This window comes from Dromaius novaehollandiae, chromosome 3 (assembly GCF_036370855.1).
Source record: "Dromaius novaehollandiae isolate bDroNov1 chromosome 3, bDroNov1.hap1, whole genome shotgun sequence".
Lineage (NCBI taxonomy): Eukaryota > Metazoa > Chordata > Aves > Casuariiformes > Dromaiidae > Dromaius > Dromaius novaehollandiae.
The window spans coordinates 11,442,853-11,462,573 of NC_088100.1; the positions used below are offsets into that span (position 1 = coordinate 11,442,853).

A 19,721-nucleotide genomic window follows, 5' to 3' on the forward strand; every position below is an offset into this window, starting at 1 on the left:
GAAAGCTCAAATCCCAATTAGACAGGCCAGATTGCTGCTCATGGTTCTTGGTGTGGAAGGATAACAGCCTGTGTGTAACTCTAATATGAAAGGCTGGATTGCTGTGAAAAGTGTATGCTTTATATGCACTGAGCAGGGACTGTGGTTTTTAGCTCATTTCCCTTCTTATCAAGCACCACAGCCTCTAAAGACTTCTGCAGTTTGCTTTCCTGTTATCCCAAGTGACATGTGTTTCAGACCATCCTTGCCGTTCCCCCACCTGGAGGGAGGGAGTGAGCAAGCAATGGAAGGCTGCCTCAAGCTCCTCACCTTTTACTCAGGGTATGGCAGCCTAAACCCCAAGTTTGCCCTGAGCAAGGAGCCATTATTATTTATCTAGACAACAACCTAGAGAAGCAGAGGAGTTGCAACTATCTGGTGCCGTGGGTTCCTACAATGATCGCTGGTTTCATAAATGGGAAAACAAAGCTTGCACAGCGCAATTCTTCTGGCCATACGGGACACTTTGCAGGTCATTTTACAGCTGCCTGTGAGAACTCTGCTTGGGTTCCCATCAGTCCTCCAGCATTTTTTCCATTGGTCTTACTTCGTTTCACATGACGCACTAAGAGATAACAAGATACAGTCTGCGTAAGGCGCTGCTCTCTCTCCTCTACCCTTCCCAAAGCCCATTGCACAGCCCTTGTGTGCTCAGGGCAATATCAAGCCGCCGTCGCTTCCTCCCCTCCGGGAACCGGAAAGTACACTGGAGCTTCACGAATGTCGTGAAGCCCTTACCACCATTAACATTAACGACGACACTCTTGGAACCAAAAATTCCCTTGCTTGTACCAGAAAACAAGCATACATTTTCACAAGCCCTTGCACTATAGATCTCCTTAGATTGTGCGCACGTTAATTTAGATGTATCTCGCAAGAGCCAGGCCTTGCTTGCCGTGGAGAAACTACGGCTGCTGCTGATAGAAGCTAAAGAGAGCACAGGCCCTGCGCTCTGCCCCGTGCGGGCAGAGATGGGGCCATCGGCCCAGCCTCAGCTCATGCAGAGGGTGCTGTGGCCCTGCCTGGGGCTGGCCAGCCTGGGCACGTGGCTCCAGAGACAGCTCTGTGGGTCACCCACAGCCATTACAGAGCGGGCTGTGCCCCGCTGCTTAACCCAGCAGCTGCTCTGCCGCCCTCCTCCCTCCTCCAGCCCTCACTGCTCCCTTCCCTCTGCGTGTGGATCAAGCTCTCCTCCTCCTCCTCCTCCTCCTCAGCATTTTACTCCCCTCAGCATCTGCTCTGCCCACAAGAAAGCAAAGAGGGAAGACTGCAGCAGATCTCCAGGCAGCCGGGAAGCCCATGAGAAAACCCTACGAAAATCTCTAGCAGGCAGCCAGCCCCAGCCTCCTGCCCTCAGAGACGTGGAGGGACATCCCTGTCCTCTCATCTGAAACTGCCAACACACATGCCTGACTTGCCCGTGAAATGAGGGTCAAGAAGTGGGCAGGGACGGCGCCACTACTCCCCAAGGAAGAAGAGACCACTGCACGCTTATTTCAATGGACGTGACTTTATTAGGAGAGCTCCTGCTCCCTGGGAGGGCCCGGCCGGGAGCTGCTGCTCACTGGGTCCATGCCCCGTTGGGCCCTGCTCCACCTGCACAGCTGCAAGGGGAAGAGCACAGTCAGCCAGGGCTGGGGGTTGGGGTGCCAGGAATGGGGCTGCTCTCTGTGCTCCTAACCAGCAGCACGGGGGGTCGCTCCCCACAGGCAACAGGAGCCAGCCTTGCTGTGTCCCCAGGGGGGCTGCTCCCACCCTGGCTCTGCCCCTTGCTATGCCCCGGCCTCGCTGGCACTGTGTCCCCATAGCATCCATCACTCCCATCAGGAAAGTCTCAGCGGAGAGCCCACCGAGTCCTTCCCCATCACCTCTCGCAGACAGTCCCAGGCAGCCCCTTCCCCCAGCAGCCCTGGCGATACCCCAGCCCCACAGACTACTGCACCCAGCCCCACTCACTCCAGGAGCGCAGCATCTGCAGCCTGGCGTGTCACTGTCACATGCTGTTGCTCTCCTCTGGAGATCCCTGCGGGAGCTGGCGCTCTGCTTCCAAAAGCCTGTGCCTTTGCCCTTGCAGCTCCTCCCCTCTCCTTGTTCTTGCCAAATTAGGCCTTGATTTTTCTTGGAGCTTGGCACAGACTCTCTCGAGGCACGGCAGGATGAGGATGAGCCCACAGCAGATGCTGCCCAGCAGAGGTGGTGTCTCCCTCTCCAGTGTCCTGTGCCCAGGCGCCACATGTGAGGGCAGAGGCCTGGTGAGGGCCTGGTGTGGCTGAGACCCCGCCTGCCCAGCTCGCAAGAATGAAGTTGTGGAAAGATGGAGCCCCTTTGCCTGCTGGGTGGCGGCAGCCCTTTCCTCCTGCCCCTGCTGCCTCTTGCCCCTGCCCTGGGGTGGGTGCCTGTGTCCTGCTCTTCCTGCGCCCAGGGCTGCAGCATCAGATGGAGGTGAGGTCTGCAAGCCTTCCTTGCCGGAGAGTCTCTGGCGCCGAGCTTTACCGCATTTGGGGCAGAGTCTCCTGGAGCTGGCTCTGTCCTTGGGGTTTCCCCTGCCCTTCCCCTGCTCTGGCTCCTCTGTTAATACCCATTGGCAGACTTGCTCCAGACTCATTTTCAGCTTAAAGACAGGACTCCTTTGGCGATTTCTGTCCTTGCTCATATTTGTGGTGATATTGGTGGGCAAGGCAGCCGGCACGGGCGCATCCTGCACTGCTCTCCGTCCCCTGCAGTGAGGGCAGCTTTCAGCCACATGTCTGCAGCGCCGTGAGCCAACGGGGTGCCCTCCTGTCGTGTCCTTCCTTGGGGCCCCAGCCTTGTCTGGGAGCCACACCAACATTTCCTCCAGCAGCTGGTTCTGCGCTTTGTGAGCAGCTTGGCTGGCCTTGTGGGAATCGATGAGGGCTGTGAGGAGCCCTTCCAGCTGGGAGACTGGAACACTGGTCCCTGCAGGGGCTGGAGCCGGTGGCAGAGCTGAGGGGCCCTCCTCACTGTGTTGTCTCTTCTGGGAACGTTTTCTTGGAGGAGCTCTCCTGGCTGCTGGCAGCTCTGGTGTCTCCTTGTCCTCCCTGGAGATGCTCCAGCTCTCGCAGGACTGGCTGTGTTTTTCCTGGGGGACACTCTTCTTTGATGGCAGCTCTGGTGTCCTCATGTCCTCACTGGAGCTGCTCCAGCTCTCATGGGACTGCCACAGTTGCCCCTGGTGAGCTTCCTCGCTCTGCAGCAACGCCTGCTCTGCCTGGCTGGGAGGGCAAGGGCTGCGCACATCCCCTTGTGTCCCAGGACCCTGATCCTTCCTGCTGGTGGCCAGCAGGGACTCCTCAGTGTCCTTGCTGCTGCTGGCTGTTCCCCCACGCTCTCTTTTGCAGGCTGATACCTCCTTGTCCTTCCAAGACATCTCCTGTGCTGCTCTCAGGAAAGCACTTGGAGCAGAGCAGGCTTGACCCTGCTGCTGTCCCGGGCATGCCATGACAAGGTCTGTAGCCTCTTCTTCTTCAGGGCTCTCTTCCTCTGGCTGCCTCCTGCTCTGAGAGCTGAGTCTCTGCTCTCTCATCATGGGAGATGTGGGACACCTGCTCTTCTCCTGCTTGGGGCCTGGGGGCTCTTCTGCAGAGCACCTGGTCTGAGCATGCCTGGTCCAGTGCTGCAAGGGGGAGTGATATGGCAGCCCAGCACCTCTGTGTGGAGGGGGAGGCTGGGAGGCTTTTTGCCCTGCGACAGGGGCCGCAACCTTCTTGCAGGCCGGGATCCTTGCTGGTGGCCCAAAGCACTGTTTCATCTGCATTTTTATGATGTACAGCTCTAGCTGCTTTTTGACAGTGTTGTCGAGGAAGGGCAGCTCCTGCACGCTGGGAACCACCACCTCATCAGGCTCAGCATGCCACTGAGGTGTTCGAGGAGCTGAGCTTGGCAACTCCTGCTGAGGTTCACCCAGACTGGCTGACAGGCCTGCTTCCTGCTGCCATTCATTTTCCTGGATGAGACACTCCAAGCTCTCCTTGCCATTCCAGCTGAAATCCAACTCCACAGCACTGAACTCGGCTTTGCCTGGGAAGGTTTGCCTCTGCATGCTGGAAACCTGCTCCGTGTCTGGCTTTGCAGGCAGTGGTGGTGGGCTAGGAGGCCAGGACAGGTCGGCGTGCAGGGATTTGCAGACAGCAGCCGGCAGCCCCAGTTGCATCTCAAGTTTCTTCTTCTGGACACGCTCCTCCAAGTCTTCTTGGGCATCAGGGTACAAGAAAGTTGTCTCCGTTTCCCCGACGTGGAAGCCCAACACTCCTGGGCATTGGGGGGGCACATCCAGGTGGACCTCAAGGTGCTGCTGCTGCAGGCCACTGCCAGCCATGTGGCAGCTGGCCCCCACTTCCCTGCCAGGTGGGCGAGTCGCCAGGTCCTGCTGCTTCTCCTGGCTAGGCCGGGGATCCGCGAGGACAGGCTGCACGCTAGAGCCTTGAGCCAGACCTTCTCCATCAGTGAAAGAGGAGAAAGACTCCCCTGAAAAAGAGCTGGCTTGGCTCCCCAAAGTTGAAGTGAGGGAATAATCGCTAGCAGGGGAGAAAGACGTCCCTGAAGAGAAGCTGGCTTCACTTGCTGAGTCACAAGTGATGGAGCTGCTGTTGATGGCCTTCCAGGTGAGCCTGTGCGAGAGGGAGGAGGTGAAGCTTGAGCCCAGCAGCCACAAGCTCTCCCTATGCCCCCTAAGGAGATGGCAGGCTGTGTTACTGCCATGGGGTCCGAGTGTGTGCCCAAAGTCCCCTGCCTGCCTGCCAGAACCCAGCAGGTCCCTCTCCCCTAGAAAAGGGGAGGACACTGTCAGCTCTGCTCCAGAGAAGAAAATCCCTCCCCAAAGGCCTCCTCCCTGAGATCTGAGGCCCTTGGATTTCTCCTTGCTCTCCCCAAGCCATTCCCCCTCAGCCCATGCCCCCCACCCTGTCCCCTCCTCAGCTGCCTCACCTCTTTGAGGCCTCCTTCACAGATCTGATTATGTTATCAAAGTTCAGGTCCATCTCCCAGCGATCCGTGATGAGCATCTCCAGGACTCCAGTGTATCTGCATGTGGGCAGAGGGCAGTATGAATGGGCTCTCTCTTGCTGGCGGCTCCCAGAGGGGGCTGCTGCACTACAGAGGGAAGGGCTCCACTTACTGGGACCCAGAGGACCCTGAAGACTCCTCTGGATCTTCCTCCCAGAGGGAAAAGGCTGCTGGAAGGGGAGATGGCAAGTGAGCGGATGGGGCAGTCCCTCACAGGAGCCCCGGCAGAGGCAGAGCGGGGCGGTGGATGTGTGGGGTCTCAGGGTTTCCTTTGCAGGGCACCTGCCCTTGCCCAGGAGCCGCTCACCTCTGGGCTCCTCATCGCTGCCCCTCCACCTTCTCTTCTTGCAGCTGCCTTCCTACACAGGCAGAGAAAGCAGCCGGTGAGAGAGCAGCGTCTCTCCTCCACAAGGGTGCCCTGGCTCCTGGCAACCACTGCACTGGCAAGGGGCAGGTCAGGGACCCGTGGGGAACTTTGCACTGGGCAGTCTGGCCATGGCCCGTGGCTACAGGGGCAGACCGAGGGCAGATGCAGGGGGGCCAGGAGAGTTTCCTGCCCTGCAGGTGATGGTGATGCTCCCATTGCTCTTTCTCACCAGGGCAGGCAGGCATTTCCCCAGCCCAGGCTGGTGCCAAAGGGAGGCTGCGTTGTGTGTGCAGCCCAGCGGTGCCCAGGACCAGGTCCCACCTTCCCAGCAGGATTTTCTCTTGTGGAAGAACCGTGACAGTTTGGACATGATTTTTAAATCCCCTCTTCAAAATGCACCTGTACAAGAGCTGCTGCAGTAGCAGCACAGGACAGTCGGGGCTGGAGCTGGCACAGCTGGGACCAGCTGCACACACGGGCTCTGCCTGCTCGTCGCCACCAGCCACGCAGGCACCAGCTAAACCAGGGCCCCACCAAGGCCAGGCCCGTCTCTGCCCTGACCCTCCTGGCCCAGGCTGGCCAGGGCTGGGCTGGGCAACTGCCTCCCCTTCACTCTGCCCAGGCAGCAAGACTGACTCCTACCTTGTGCTTGTTGAAGGTCAGCAGGAGGTAGAAGGTGAGCACCAGCATCAGGAACCACAGGAAAGCTGGAGAGATGACACCGTCCATGGCGATGGGGGAAAAGTTCATTTCTCAGGGATCAGACCTCCCTCTCACGCGCCAGGTCTGCACACAGGCAAAGGGCAACCTCCTTCTCTGCGGAGCCAAGGAGATATTGTCAGTTCCGTTACTGCATTCACAGCCTCCTCAGATCCTCAGCAAACACCTGGGATTATTATTCCCATTAGTTACAAGGAGACCAACAGCCCAAGTCCAGATTCTCTGGTCAGGAGAAGAAATCTTCATGAACAGGACAATTACTCTTTACAAACATCCAAGGATCTACCCCTTTGTTCAGGGGCAGTGCTCACCCTTCCTGTGGTCCCTGGGTCTAGGATCGACAGCAACAATCTTCTGAAAACACGCCGAGAAGAACAATCCTAAAAGAACAATTTCAGCGTCTGCTCCCAGGCTCTCTGTCTTTGTTGCTTCCCAAGCCAAAGACCCTTTTTATTCCCCACTGGGCTTTGGGCACTGCACTGGGATGCTCTCTTATCTGCAAGCCAGGCTCAAAATCTACCCCAAACACTGCTGGGTTTCCAATACCCTTTCAAGAATCCTTTGTATTTCAGCCTTATGTCTAAAGTGAGGGGAAGCTCAAATCACTCTCTTTGATCCTATTGACACCAGGCCGCATCCACACAAATGAGTTTGCAAGGGTTGCTGGACCCTGAGTTTCTGGGCCTGCCCACAAGCACAGCGAGAGCCCACCCTGCCACAGAGACCTTGGTGAGGAGCTGCCGGACTCAGCTCAGTGTGCTTACCTGCTCTTTCAGCTCTCTTCACCTGTCAGCTCAGAGGCAAAGTGACACCCATCCTCCCGACATATACGCTGGCTCACGTTTGTGATGCGGTGATGACACAGGGTTTTCTTCTCTTCAGCAGCGATGATGCTGCCACAGCTAAGCTAAGGCAACATTTGTGATGCAGTGATGACATGGGGTTGTCACCTTGTACCAGAGGGGGCCCTCCCAGAGCTGAGCCTAACCAAGGGAGTCAGTCAACAGTCATCCAAGCACGAGGCAACTGCCTGCATGGCTAGAGGAAGCACTACAGCCAGCCCAAGGCTACCACCGTCCAGGGCTATGTAAAACCTCTGGCCTTTCACAGGGAAGGGCAAAATCCCAATGCCTGGGCTACCCGCCACCTTCTGAGGGGGTGTGTACAAACTGGGGCCTGGCGCTGGAGTCCAGCAAGGAGGCTACTGTGATACTGTAACACCATGAGGTTGCTACTACTTTACCAGAGATGGTGCTCCAAGAGCTAAGCCAGAGCAGTGGCCGTGATGTAATTGCTCCCCAAAGAGGGAACTCGTGAGCTGGGAGCTGGGAGCTACAGCCCAGGCAGTGCTACTGAGAGATGTTGCCTGGAGTAGAGAGGGAAAATGGATTGAGCTGGGGAAAGCACACACAGCCCTGGCTGCTTGGCTGGCCAGGCCAAAGGCTCCTTGTGGAGCTGGGGATCCTGATGCAGGCACCGTCCCACAGCTTCATCCTGATGTGAGCAGTAGAGCCATTCATGATGGCCTATCATCCCATTCTGCCCGATGCAGTGCCAAGAAGGTATATGTTTGTACCGCTAGCCCCATACCGCTCCCTTTAGCACAAAGATCTGTTCAGTTTTGTTCAGCATCCTGCCTATGCAGTTTGCTCTCTTTCATAGCTCTCAGAAATCTTATTAAGTCATCTTTCCCATTAAACAGTTCTTCCAAAGTGTCCCAAGCCGCTTTCCTTCCATGTAACTTCTTACTGGAGTGTATTCTCTCCTAGGCTTCAATCACAAACTACACTGATGCAAAGTCCTCTCCTCAGCTCACTTCTCTTGATCTTTGAAGCTTGGCCTCCTCACCTTAGCTCTCCATGAAGAATGGAGCAAACGATGCTCTGCGGAGCATAACATGATTGTACACAGTACTCTCTGAAGGCCAGTCTATTCAGCGTAAGCTGTGGTGCGCTGCAGAGCTGTGTCTGACTTCAGCCTGTGCTTCGGTAAAAAAAATTGCAGCTCCCCCCCTTCAGATACTCTTGCCTAAGCAGATACCCTTAGCTCAGCCCTTCATTGTTTGTTAGTTCCGTATTCCAAGGCATGAAGTGTGTGCTCCTTTATTAAAAACTGCCCAGGAAATTCCTGTAGAGAAGTGTTTTCCTTTTGTATTGAACAGGAGTGCATTCACCTAGCACTAAGGTCAGCCTAACATCAGTCTGGTGAAAGAGGGCACCTGGGAGAAAAGCTACAGCTCCATAGTCTTTACTTATCTTCTTGCCTTGAGTACTGTAGACCAGCTTTCTGCAATGCCATTGGTGAAGTGCCTCAGTTGCTTGACGAGAGCAGCAGTGGTGGTCAGAGAGCACAACACTGCAGAGGCAGACTAACCATCCAGTTAACTCTGACTTGGTCCAAACCTTATTATTTACAGCCAAGTCCTGCATGATCCTAAATCACATTTTAAAGCCTCTCAGATGAACTGTGATTGAACAAAGATAAAAGAGTTAAAAAGTCTCCACTAGCAGTAGCTAATACATGGTCATACCAGTCCATACATGATCAACCTGTGCATGCAGTTAGACAGTCCGACACAGAGATTATTGTCTTCTACTTAGATCTCTGGCCAATGACATCTAGAAATCTTCCTGAGCATCACAAATATTTGTAAATGGTGTTTACAGCTGGTCAGGTAGCCTGCAGGTCTGACGCATATTGGATATCTGAAGGAAAGAGTCTTTGGAATGTGGAATTCTGCTAGCAGAATTTACAAAAGTCTAAAAGTTATAGACTGATTAAAACTAGATTAAAAGTAGGTACGTTCACATGAATGGGTGAGTTCTTTCTTAAAAGACAGAAAACTCTCAATGGAGGCAGATATCTAAATACGTACGAGGATATGGGCTCAATAAAAAGTATCAGTACAATAGTTGGGTATTGGAGGCCAAAGGTACAAAAGGCTCTGCTTTTCTAATATTGCTAAGAAAGCTCAAATCCCAATTAGACAGGCCAGATTGCTGCTCATGGTTCTTGGTGTGGAAGGATAACAGCCTGTGTGTAACTCTAATATGAAAGGCTGGATTGCTGTGAAAAGTGTATGCTTTATATGCACTGAGCAGGGACTGTGGTTTTTAGCTCATTTCCCTTCTTATCAAGCACCACAGCCTCTAAAGACTTCTGCAGTTTGCTTTCCTGTTATCCCAAGTGACATGTGTTTCAGACCATCCTTGCCGTTCCCCCACCTGGAGGGAGGGAGTGAGCAAGCAATGGAAGGCTGCCTCAAGCTCCTCACCTTTTACTCAGGGTATGGCAGCCTAAACCCCAAGTTTGCCCTGAGCAAGGAGCCATTATTATTTATCTAGACAACAACCTAGAGAAGCAGAGGAGTTGCAACTATCTGGTGCCGTGGGTTCCTACAATGATCGCTGGTTTCATAAATGGGAAAACAAAGCTTGCACAGCGCAATTCTTCTGGCCATACGGGACACTTTGCAGGTCATTTTACAGCTGCCTGTGAGAACTCTGCTTGGGTTCCCATCAGTCCTCCAGCATTTTTTCCATTGGTCTTACTTCGTTTCACATGACGCACTAAGAGATAACAAGATACAGTCTGCGTAAGGCGCTGCTCTCTCTCCTCTACCCTTCCCAAAGCCCATTGCACAGCCCTTGTGTGCTCAGGGCAATATCAAGCCGCCGTCGCTTCCTCCCCTCCGGGAACCGGAAAGTACACTGGAGCTTCACGAATGTCGTGAAGCCCTTACCACCATTAACATTAACGACGACACTCTTGGAACCAAAAATTCCCTTGCTTGTACCAGAAAACAAGCATACATTTTCACAAGCCCTTGCACTATAGATCTCCTTAGATTGTGCGCACGTTAATTTAGATGTATCTCGCAAGAGCCAGGCCTTGCTTGCCGTGGAGAAACTACGGCTGCTGCTGATAGAAGCTAAAGAGGGCACAGGCCCTGCGCTCTGCCCCGTGCGGGCAGAGATGGGGCCATCGGCCCAGCCTCAGCTCATGCAGAGGGTGCTGTGGCCCTGCCTGGGGCTGGCCAGCCTGGGCACGTGGCTCCAGAGACAGCTCTGTGGGTCACCCACAGCCATTACAGAGCGGGCTGTGCCCCGCTGCTTAACCCAGCAGCTGCTCTGCCGCCCTCCTCCCTCCTCCAGCCCTCACTGCTCCCTTCCCTCTGCGTGTGGATCAAGCTCTCCTCCTCCTCCTCCTCCTCCTCCTCAGCATTTTACTCCCCTCAGCATCTGCTCTGCCCACAAGAAAGCAAAGAGGGAAGACTGCAGCAGATCTCCAGGCAGCCGGGAAGCCCATGAGAAAACCCTACGAAAATCTCTAGCAGGCAGCCAGCCCCAGCCTCCTGCCCTCAGAGACGTGGAGGGACATCCCTGTCCTCTCATCTGAAACTGCCAACACACATGCCTGACTTGCCCGTGAAATGAGGGTCGAGAAGTGGGCAGGGACGGCGCCACTACTCCCCAAGGAAGAAGAGACCACTGCGCGCTTATTTCAATGGACGTGACTTTATTAGGAGAGCTCCTGCTCCCTGGGAGGGCCCGGCCGGGAGCTGCTGCTCACTGGGTCCATGCCCCGTTGGGCCCTGCTCCACCTGCACAGCTGCAAGGGGAAGAGCACAGTCAGCCAGGGCTGGGGGTTGGGGTGCCAGGAATGGGGCTGCTCTCTGTGCTCCTAACCAGCAGCACGGGGGGTCGCTCCCCACAGGCAACAGGAGCCAGCCTTGCTGTGTCCCCAGGGGGGCTGCTCCCACCCTGGCTCTGCCCCTTGCTATGCCCCGGCCTCGCTGGCACTGTGTCCCCATAGCATCCATCACTCCCATCAGGAAAGTCTCAGCGGAGAGCCCACCGAGTCCTTCCCCATCACCTCTCGCAGACAGTCCCAGGCAGCCCCTTCCCCCCAGCAGCCCTGGCGATACCCCAGCCCCACAGACTACTGCACCCAGCCCCACTCACTCCAGGAGCGCAGCATCTGCAGCCTGGCGTGTCACTGTCACATGCTGTTGCTCTCCTCTGGAGATCCCTGCGGGAGCTGGCGCTCTGCTTCCAAAAGCCTGTGCCTTTGCCCTTGCAGCTCCTCCCCTCTCCTTGTTCTTGCCAAATTAGGCCTTGATTTTTCTTGGAGCTTGGCACAGACTCTCTCGAGGCACGGCAGGATGAGGATGAGCCCACAGCAGATGCTGCCCAGCAGAGGTGGTGTCTCCCTCTCCAGTGTCCTGTGCCCAGGCGCCACATGTGAGGGCAGAGGCCTGGTGAGGGCCTGGTGTGGCTGAGACCCCGCCTGCCCAGCTCGCAAGAATGAAGTTGTGGAAAGATGGAGCCCCTTTGCCTGCTGGGTGGCGGCAGCCCTTTCCTCCTGCCCCTGCTGCCTCTTGCCCCTGCCCTGGGGTGGGTGCCTGTGTCCTGCTCTTCCTGCGCCCAGGGCTGCAGCATCAGATGGAGGTGAGGTCTGCAAGCCTTCCTTGCCGGAGAGTCTCTGGCGCCGAGCTTTACCGCATTTGGGGCAGAGTCTCCTGGAGCTGGCTCTGTCCTTGGGGTTTCCCCTGCCCTTCCCCTGCTCTGGCTCCTCTGTTAATACCCGTTGGCAGACTTGCTCCAGACTCATTTTCAGCTTAAAGACAGGACTCCTTTGGCGATTTCTGTCCTTGCTCATATTTGTGGTGATATTGGTGGGCAAGGCAGCCGGCACGGGCGCATCCTGCACTGCTCTCCGTCCCCTGCAGTGAGGGCAGCTTTCAGCCACATGTCTGCAGCGCTGTGAGCCAACGGGGTGCCCTCCTGTCGTGTCCTTCCTTGGGGCCCCAGCCTTGTCTGGGAGCCACACCAACATTTCCTCCAGCAGCTGGTTCTGCGCTTTGTGAGCAGCTTGGCTGGCCTTGTGGGAATCGATGAGGGCTGTGAGGAGCCCTTCCAGCTGGGAGACTGGAACACTGGTCCCTGCAGGGGCTGGAGCCGGTGGCAGAGCTGAGGGGCCCTCCTCACTGTGTTGTCTCTTCTGGGAACATTTTCTTGGAGGAGCTCTCCTGGCTGCTGGCAGCTCTGGTGTCTCCATGTCCTCCCTGGAGACGCTCCAGCTCTCACGGGACTGGCTGTGTTTTTCCTGGGGGACACTCTTCTTTGATGGCAGCTCTGGTGTCCTCATGTCCTCACTGGAGCTGCTCCAGCTCTCATGGGACTGCCACAGTTGCCCCTGGTGAGCTTCCTCGCTCTGCAGCAACGCCTGCTCTGCCTGGCTGGGAGGGCAAGGGCTGCGCACATCCCCTTGTGTCCCAGGACCCTGATCCTTCCTGCTGGTGGCCAGCAGGGACTCCTCAGTGTCCTTGCTGCTGCTGGCTGTTCCCCCACGCTCTCTTTTGCAGGCTGATACCTCCTTGTCCTTCCAAGACATCTCCTGTGCTGCTCTCAGGAAAGCACGTGGAGCAGAGCAGGCTTGACCCTGCTGCTGTCCCAGGCATGCCATGGCAAGGTCTGTAGCCTCTTCCTTTTCAGGGCTCTCTTCCTCTGGCTGCCTCCTGCTCTGAGAGCTGAGTCTCTGCTCTCTCATCATGGGAGATGTGGGACACCTGCTCTTCTCCTGCTTGGGGCCTGGGGGCTCTTCTGCAGAGCACCTGGTCTGAGCATGCCTGGTCCAGTGCTGCAAGGGGGAGTGATATGGCAGCCCAGCACCTCTGTGTGGAGGGGGAGGCTGGGAGGCTTTTTGCCCTGCGACAGGGGCCGCAACCTTCTTGCAGGCCGGGATCCTTGCTGGTGGCCCAAAGCACTGTTTCATCTGCATTTTTATGATGTACAGCTCTAGCTGCTTTTTGACAGTGTTGTCGAGGAAGGGCAGCTCCTGCACGCTGGGAACCACCACCTCATCAGGCTCAGCATGCCACTGAGGTGTTCGAGGAGCTGAGCTTGGCAACTCCTGCTGAGGTTCACCCAGACTGGCTGACAGGCCTGCTTCCTGCTGCCATTCATTTTCCTGGATGAGACACTCCAAGCTCTCCTTGCCATTCCAGCTGAAATCCAACTCCACAGCACTGAACTCGGCTTTGCCTGGGAAGGTTTGCCTCTGCATGCTGGAAACCTGCTCCGTGTCTGGCTTTGCAGGCAGTGGTGGTGGGCTAGGAGGCCAGGACAGGTCGGCGTGCAGGGATTTGCAGACAGCAGCCGGCAGCCCCAGTTGCATCTCAAGTTTCTTCTTCTGGACACGCTCCTCCAAGTCTTCTTGGGCATCAGGGTACAAGAAAGTTGTCTCCGTTTCCCCGACGTGGAAGCCCAACACTCCTGGGCATTGGGGGGGCACATCCAGGTGGACCTCAAGGTGCTGCTGCTGCAGGCCACTGCCAGCCATGTGGCAGCTGGCCCCCACTTCCCTGCCAGGTGGGCGAGTCGCCAGGTCCTGCTGCTTCTCCTGGCTAGGCCGGGGATCCGCGAGGACAGGCTGCACGCTAGAGCCTTGAGCCAGACCTTCTCCATCAGTGAAAGAGGAGAAAGACTCCCCTGAAAAAGAGCTGGCTTGGCTCCCCAAAGTTGAAGTGAGGGAATAATCGCTAGCAGGGGAGAAAGACGTCCCTGAAGAGAAGCTGGCTTCACTTGCTGAGTCACAAGTGATGGAGCTGCTGTTGATGGCCTCCCAGGTGAGCCTGTGCGAGAGGGAGGAGGTGAAGCTTGAGCCCAGCAGCCACAAGCTCTCCCTATGCCCCCTAAGGAGATGGCAGGCTGTGTTACTGCCATGGGGTCCGAGTGTGTGCCCAAAGTCCCCTGCCTGCCTGCCAGAACCCAGCAGGTCCCTCTCCCCTAGAAAAGGGGAGGACACTGTCAGCTCTGCTCCAGAGAAGAAAATCCCTCCCCAAAGGCCTCCTCCCTGAGATCTGAGGCCCTTGGATTTCTCCTTGCTCTCCCCAAGCCATTCCCCCTCAGCCCATGCCCCCCACCCTGTCCCCTCCTCAGCTGCCTCACCTCTTTGAGGCCTCCTTCACAGATCTGATTATGTTATCAAAGTTCAGGTCCATCTCCCAGCGATCCGTGATGAGCATCTCCAGGACTCCAGTGTATCTGCATGTGGGCAGAGGGCAGTATGAATGGGCTCTCTCTTGCTGGCGGCTCCCAGAGGGGGCTGCTGCACTACAGAGGGAAGGGCTCCACTTACTGGGACCCAGAGGACCCTGAAGACTCCTCTGGATCTTCCTCCCAGAGGGAAAAGGCTGCTGGAAGGGGAGATGGCAAGTGAGCGGATGGGGCAGTCCCTCACAGGAGCCCCGGCAGAGGCAGAGCGGGGCGGTGGATGTGTGGGGTCTCAGGGTTTCCTTTGCAGGGCACCTGCCCTTGCCCAGGAGCCGCTCACCTCTGGGCTCCTCATCGCTGCCCCTCCACCTTCTCTTCTTGCAGCTGCCTTCCTACACAGGCAGAGAAAGCAGCCGGTGAGAGAGCAGCGTCTCTCCTCCACAAGGGTGCCCTGGCTCCTGGCAACCACTGCACTGGCAAGGGGCAGGTCAGGGACCCGTGGGGAACTTTGCACTGGGCAGTCTGGCCATGGCCCGTGGCTACAGGGGCAGACCGAGGGCAGATGCAGGGGGGCCAGGAGAGTTTCCTGCCCTGCAGGTGATGGTGATGCTCCCATTGCTCTTTCTCACCAGGGCAGGCAGGCATTTCCCCAGCCCAGGCTGGTGCCAAAGGGAGGCTGCGTTGTGTGTGCAGCCCAGCGGTGCCCAGGACCAGGTCCCACCTTCCCAGCAGGATTTTCTCTTGTGGAAGAACCGTGACAGTTTGGACATGATTTTTAAATCCCCTCTTCAAAATGCACCTGTACAAGAGCTGCTGCAGTAGCAGCACAGGACAGTCGGGGCTGGAGCTGGCACAGCTGGGACCAGCTGCACACACGGGCTCTGCCTGCTCGTCGCCACCAGCCACGCAGGCACCAGCTAAACCAGGGCCCCACCAAGGCCAGGCCCGTCTCTGCCCTGACCCTCCTGGCCCAGGCTGGCCAGGGCTGGGCTGGGCAACTGCCTCCCCTTCACTCTGCCCAGGCAGCAAGACTGACTCCTACCTTGTGCTTGTTGAAGGTCAGCAGGAGGTAGAAGGTGAGCACCAGCATCAGGAACCACAGGAAAGCTGGAGAGATGACACCGTCCATGGCGATGGGGGAAAAGTTCATTTCTCAGGGATCAGACCTCCCTCTCACGCGCCAGGTCTGCACACAGGCAAAGGGCAACCTCCTTCTCTGCGGAGCCAAGGAGATATTGTCAGTTCCGTTACTGCATTCACAGCCTCCTCAGATCCTCAGCAAACACCTGGGATTATTATTCCCATTAGTTACAAGGAGACCAACAGCCCAAGTCCAGATTCTCTGGTCAGGAGAAGAAATCTTCATGAACAGGACAATTACTCTTTACAAACATCCAAGGATCTACCCCTTTGTTCAGGGGCAGTGCTCACCCTTCCTGTGGTCCCTGGGTCTAGGATCGACAGCAACAATCTTCTGAAAACACGCCGAGAAGAACAATCCTAAAAGAACAATTTCAGCGTCTGCTCCCAGGCTCTCTGTCTTTGTTGCTTCCCAAGCCAAAGACCCTTTTTATTCCCCACTGGGCTTTGGGCACTGCACTGGGATGCTCTCTTATCTGCAAGCCAGGCTCAAAATCTACCCCAAACACTGCTGGGTTTCCAATACCCTTTCAAGAATCCTTTGTATTTCAGCCTTATGTCTAAAGTGAGGGGAAGCTCAAATCACTCTCTTTGATCCTATTGACACCAGGCCGCATCCACACAAATGAGTTTGCAAGGGTTGCTGGACCCTGAGTTTCTGGGCCTGCCCACAAGCACAGCGAGAGCCCACCCTGCCACAGAGACCTTGGTGAGGAGCTGCCGGACTCAGCTCAGTGTGCTTACCTGCTCTTTCAGCTCTCTTCACCTGTCAGCTCAGAGGCAAAGTGACACCCATCCTCCCGACATATACGCTGGCTCACGTTTGTGATGCGGTGATGACACAGGGTTTTCTTCTCTTCAGCAGCGATGATGCTGCCACAGCTAAGCTAAGGCAACATTTGTGATGCAGTGATGACATGGGGTTGTCACCTTGTACCAGAGGGGGCCCTCCCAGAGCTGAGCCTAACCAAGGGAGTCAGTCAACAGTCATCCAAGCACGAGGCAACTGCCTGCATGGCTAGAGGAAGCACTACAGCCAGCCCAAGGCTACCACCGTCCAGGGCTATGTAAAACCTCTGGCCTTTCACAGGGAAGGGCAAAATCCCAATGCCTGGGCTACCCGCCACCTTCTGAGGGGGTGTGTACAAACTGGGGCCTGGCGCTGGAGTCCAGCAAGGAGGCTACTGTGATACTGTAACACCATGAGGTTGCTACTACTTTACCAGAGATGGTGCTCCAAGAGCTAAGCCAGAGCAGTGGCCGTGATGTAATTGCTCCCCAAAGAGGGAACTCGTGAGCTGGGAGCTGGGAGCTACAGCCCAGGCAGTGCTACTGAGAGATGTTGCCTGGAGTAGAGAGGGAAAATGGATTGAGCTGGGGAAAGCACACACAGCCCTGGCTGCTTGGCTGGCCAGGCCAAAGGCTCCTTGTGGAGCTGGGGATCCTGATGCAGGCACCGTCCCACAGCTTCATCCTGATGTGAGCAGTAGAGCCATTCATGATGGCCTATCATCCCATTCTGCCCGATGCAGTGCCAAGAAGGTATATGTTTGTACCGCTAGCCCCATACCGCTCCCTTTAGCACAAAGATCTGTTCAGTTTTGTTCAGCATCCTGCCTATGCAGTTTGCTCTCTTTCATAGCTCTCAGAAATCTTATTAAGTCATCTTTCCCATTAAACAGTTCTTCCAAAGTGTCCCAAGCCGCTTTCCTTCCATGTAACTTCTTACTGGAGTGTATTCTCTCCTAGGCTTCAATCACAAACTACACTGATGCAAAGTCCTCTCCTCAGCTCACTTCTCTTGATCTTTGAAGCTTGGCCTCCTCACCTTAGCTCTCCATGAAGAATGGAGCAAACGATGCTCTGCGGAGCATAACATGATTGTACACAGTACTCTCTGAAGGCCAGTCTATTCAGCGTAAGCTGTGGTGCGCTGCAGAGCTGTGTCTGACTTCAGCCTGTGCTTCGGTAAAAAAAATTGCAGCTCCCCCCCTTCAGATACTCTTGCCTAAGCAGATACCCTTAGCTCAGCCCTTCATTGTTTGTTAGTTCCGTATTCCAAGGCATGAAGTGTGTGCTCCTTTATTAAAAACTGCCCAGGAAATTCCTGTAGAGAAGTGTTTTCCTTTTGTATTGAACAGGAGTGCATTCACCTAGCACTAAGGTCAGCCTAACATCAGTCTGGTGAAAGAGGGCACCTGGGAGAAAAGCTACAGCTCCATAGTCTTTACTTATCTTCTTGCCTTGAGTACTGTAGACCAGCTTTCTGCAATGCCATTGGTGAAGTGCCTCAGTTGCTTGACGAGAGCAGCAGTGGTGGTCAGAGAGCACAACACTGCAGAGGCAGACTAACCATCCAGTTAACTCTGACTTGGTCCAAACCTTATTATTTACAGCCAAGTCCTGCATGATCCTAAATCACATTTTAAAGCCTCTCAGATGAACTGTGATTGAACAAAGATAAAAGAGTTAAAAAGTCTCCACTAGCAGTAGCTAATACATGGTCATACCAGTCCATACATGATCAACCTGTGCATGCAGTTAGACAGTCCGACACAGAGATTATTGTCTTCTACTTAGATCTCTGGCCAATGACATCTAGAAATCTTCCTGAGCATCACAAATATTTGTAAATGGTGTTTACAGCTGGTCAGGTAGCCTGCAGGTCTGACGCATATTGGATATCTGAAGGAAAGAGTCTTTGGAATGTGGAATTCTGCTAGCAGAATTTACAAAAGTCTAAAAGTTATAGACTGATTAAAACTAGATTAAAAGTAGGTACGTTCACATGAATGGGTGAGTTCTTTCTTAAAAGACAGAAAACTCTCAATGGAGGCAGATATCTAAATACGTACGAGGATATGGGCTCAATAAAAAGTATCAGTACAATAGTTGGGTATTGGAGGCCAAAGGTACAAAAGGCTCTGCTTTTCTAATATTGCTAAGAAAGCTCAAATCCCAATTAGACAGGCCAGATTGCTGCTCATGGTTCTTGGTGTGGAAGGATAACAGCCTGTGTGTAACTCTAATATGAAAGGCTGGATTGCTGTGAAAAGTGTATGCTTTATATGCACTGAGCAGGGACTGTGGTTTTTAGCTCATTTCCCTTCTTATCAAGCACCACAGCCTCTAAAGACTTCTGCAGTTTGCTTTCCTGTTATCCCAAGTGACATGTGTTTCAGACCATCCTTGCCGTTCCCCCACCTGGAGGGAGGGAGTGAGCAAGCAATGGAAGGCTGCCTCAAGCTCCTCACCTTTTACTCAGGGTATGGCAGCCTAAACCCCAAGTTTGCCCTGAGCAAGGAGCCATTATTATTTATCTAGACAACAACCTAGAGAAGCAGAGGAGTTGCAACTATCTGGTGCCGTGGGTTCCTACAATGATCGCTGGTTTCATAAATGGGAAAACAAAGCTTGCACAGCGCAATTCTTCTGGCCATACGGGACACTTTGCAGGTCATTTTACAGCTGCCTGTGAGAACTCTGCTTGGGTTCCCATCAGTCCTCCAGCATTTTTTCCATTGGTCTTACTTCGTTTCACATGACGCACTAAGAGATAACAAGATACAGTCTGCGTAAGGCGCTGCTCTCTCTCCTCTACCCTTCCCAAAGCCCATTGCACAGCCCTTGTGTGCTCAGGGCAATATCAAGCCGCCGTCGCTTCCTCCCCTCCGGGAACCGGAAAGTACACTGGAGCTTCACGAATGTCGTGAAGCCCTTACCACCATTAACATTAACGACGACACTCTTGGAACCAAAAATTCCCTTGCTTGTACCAGAAAACAAGCATACATTTTCACAAGCCCTTGCACTATAGATCTCCTTAGATTGTGCGCACGTTAATTTAGATGTATCTCGCAAGAGCCAGGCCTTGCTTGCCGTGGAGAAACTACGGCTGCTGCTGATAGAAGCTAAAGAGGGCACAGGCCCTGCGCTCTGCCCCGTGCGGGCAGAGATGGGGCCATCGGCCCAGCCTCAGCTCATGCAGAGGGTGCTGTGGCCCTGCCTGGGGCTGGCCAGCCTGGGCACGTGGCTCCAGAGACAGCTCTGTGGGTCACCCACAGCCATTACAGAGCGGGCTGTGCCCCGCTGCTTAACCCAGCAGCTGCTCTGCCGCCCTCCTCCCTCCTCCAGCCCTCACTGCTCCCTTCCCTCTGCGTGTGGATCAAGCTCTCCTCCTCCTCCTCCTCCTCCTCCTCAGCATTTTACTCCCCTCAGCATCTGCTCTGCCCACAAGAAAGCAAAGAGGGAAGACTGCAGCAGATCTCCAGGCAGCCGGGAAGCCCATGAGAAAACCCTACGAAAATCTCTAGCAGGCAGCCAGCCCCAGCCTCCTGCCCTCAGAGACGTGGAGGGACATCCCTGTCCTCTCATCTGAAACTGCCAACACACATGCCTGACTTGCCCGTGAAATGAGGGTCGAGAAGTGGGCAGGG

General features: G+C 55.2%; 2 protein-coding genes across 7 annotated transcripts; both read right to left on the reverse strand.

Moving 5' to 3' along the window:
• Positions 1–1,529: 1,529 nt before the first annotated feature.
• Positions 1,530–10,544, reverse strand: LOC135327795 (uncharacterized). 3 transcript variants are annotated; one of them, XM_064508405.1, is made up of 6 exons: positions 6,071–10,544; positions 5,369–5,420; positions 5,174–5,231; positions 4,984–5,079; positions 1,996–4,667; positions 1,530–1,643 (listed from the first exon to the last, which is right to left on the reverse strand). In XM_064508405.1, exons 1-5 carry the CDS (start codon positions 6,176–6,178, stop codon positions 2,033–2,035), a joined length of 2,949 nt encoding a protein of 982 aa, XP_064364475.1. In that variant the 5' UTR covers positions 6,179–10,544; the 3' UTR covers positions 1,530–1,643; positions 1,996–2,032. The 3 variants fall into 3 exon arrangements, with proteins under 3 accessions (XP_064364475.1, XP_064364474.1, XP_064364476.1); XM_064508404.1 differs by having other exon boundaries at positions 4,984–5,420; positions 6,071–6,244; positions 6,460–10,544; XM_064508406.1 differs by lacking the exons at positions 5,174–5,231; positions 5,369–5,420.
• Positions 10,545–10,645: 101 nt separating this feature from the next.
• Positions 10,646–19,661, reverse strand: LOC135327794 (uncharacterized). Of its 4 annotated transcripts, none has more exons than XM_064508400.1 (6): positions 16,030–19,661; positions 15,577–15,645; positions 15,188–15,361; positions 14,101–14,537; positions 11,113–13,784; positions 10,646–10,759 (listed from the first exon to the last, which is right to left on the reverse strand). In XM_064508400.1, exons 3-5 carry the CDS (start codon positions 15,293–15,295, stop codon positions 11,150–11,152), a joined length of 3,180 nt encoding a protein of 1,059 aa, XP_064364470.1. In that variant the 5' UTR covers positions 15,296–15,361; positions 15,577–15,645; positions 16,030–19,661; the 3' UTR covers positions 10,646–10,759; positions 11,113–11,149. The 4 variants fall into 4 exon arrangements, with proteins under 4 accessions (XP_064364470.1, XP_064364472.1, XP_064364471.1 ...); XM_064508402.1 differs by having other exon boundaries at positions 14,101–14,196; positions 14,291–14,348; positions 14,486–14,537; positions 15,188–19,661; XM_064508401.1 differs by lacking the exon at positions 15,577–15,645.
• Positions 19,662–19,721: the final 60 nt, after the last annotated feature.

Excerpts from the sequence above, each read along its gene's own strand:
- LOC135327795 (XM_064508404.1), bottom strand. The coding sequence starts at position 6,178 with ATGAACTTTTCCCCCATCGCCATGGACGGTGTCATCTCTCCAGCTTTC. Across the intron at positions 5,421-6,070 it reads TGACCTTCAACAAGCACAAG|GAAGGCAGCTGCAAGAAGAG; the intron begins GTAGGAGTCAGT and ends CTGCCTGTGTAG. Across the intron at positions 4,668-4,983 it reads GTGAAGGAGGCCTCAAAGAG|GCTCACCTGGAAGGCCATCA; the intron begins GTGAGGCAGCTG and ends CCTCTCGCACAG.
- LOC135327794 (XM_064508401.1), bottom strand. The coding sequence starts at position 15,295 with ATGAACTTTTCCCCCATCGCCATGGACGGTGTCATCTCTCCAGCTTTC. Across the intron at positions 14,538-15,187 it reads TGACCTTCAACAAGCACAAG|GAAGGCAGCTGCAAGAAGAG; the intron begins GTAGGAGTCAGT and ends CTGCCTGTGTAG. Across the intron at positions 13,785-14,100 it reads GTGAAGGAGGCCTCAAAGAG|GCTCACCTGGGAGGCCATCA; the intron begins GTGAGGCAGCTG and ends CCTCTCGCACAG.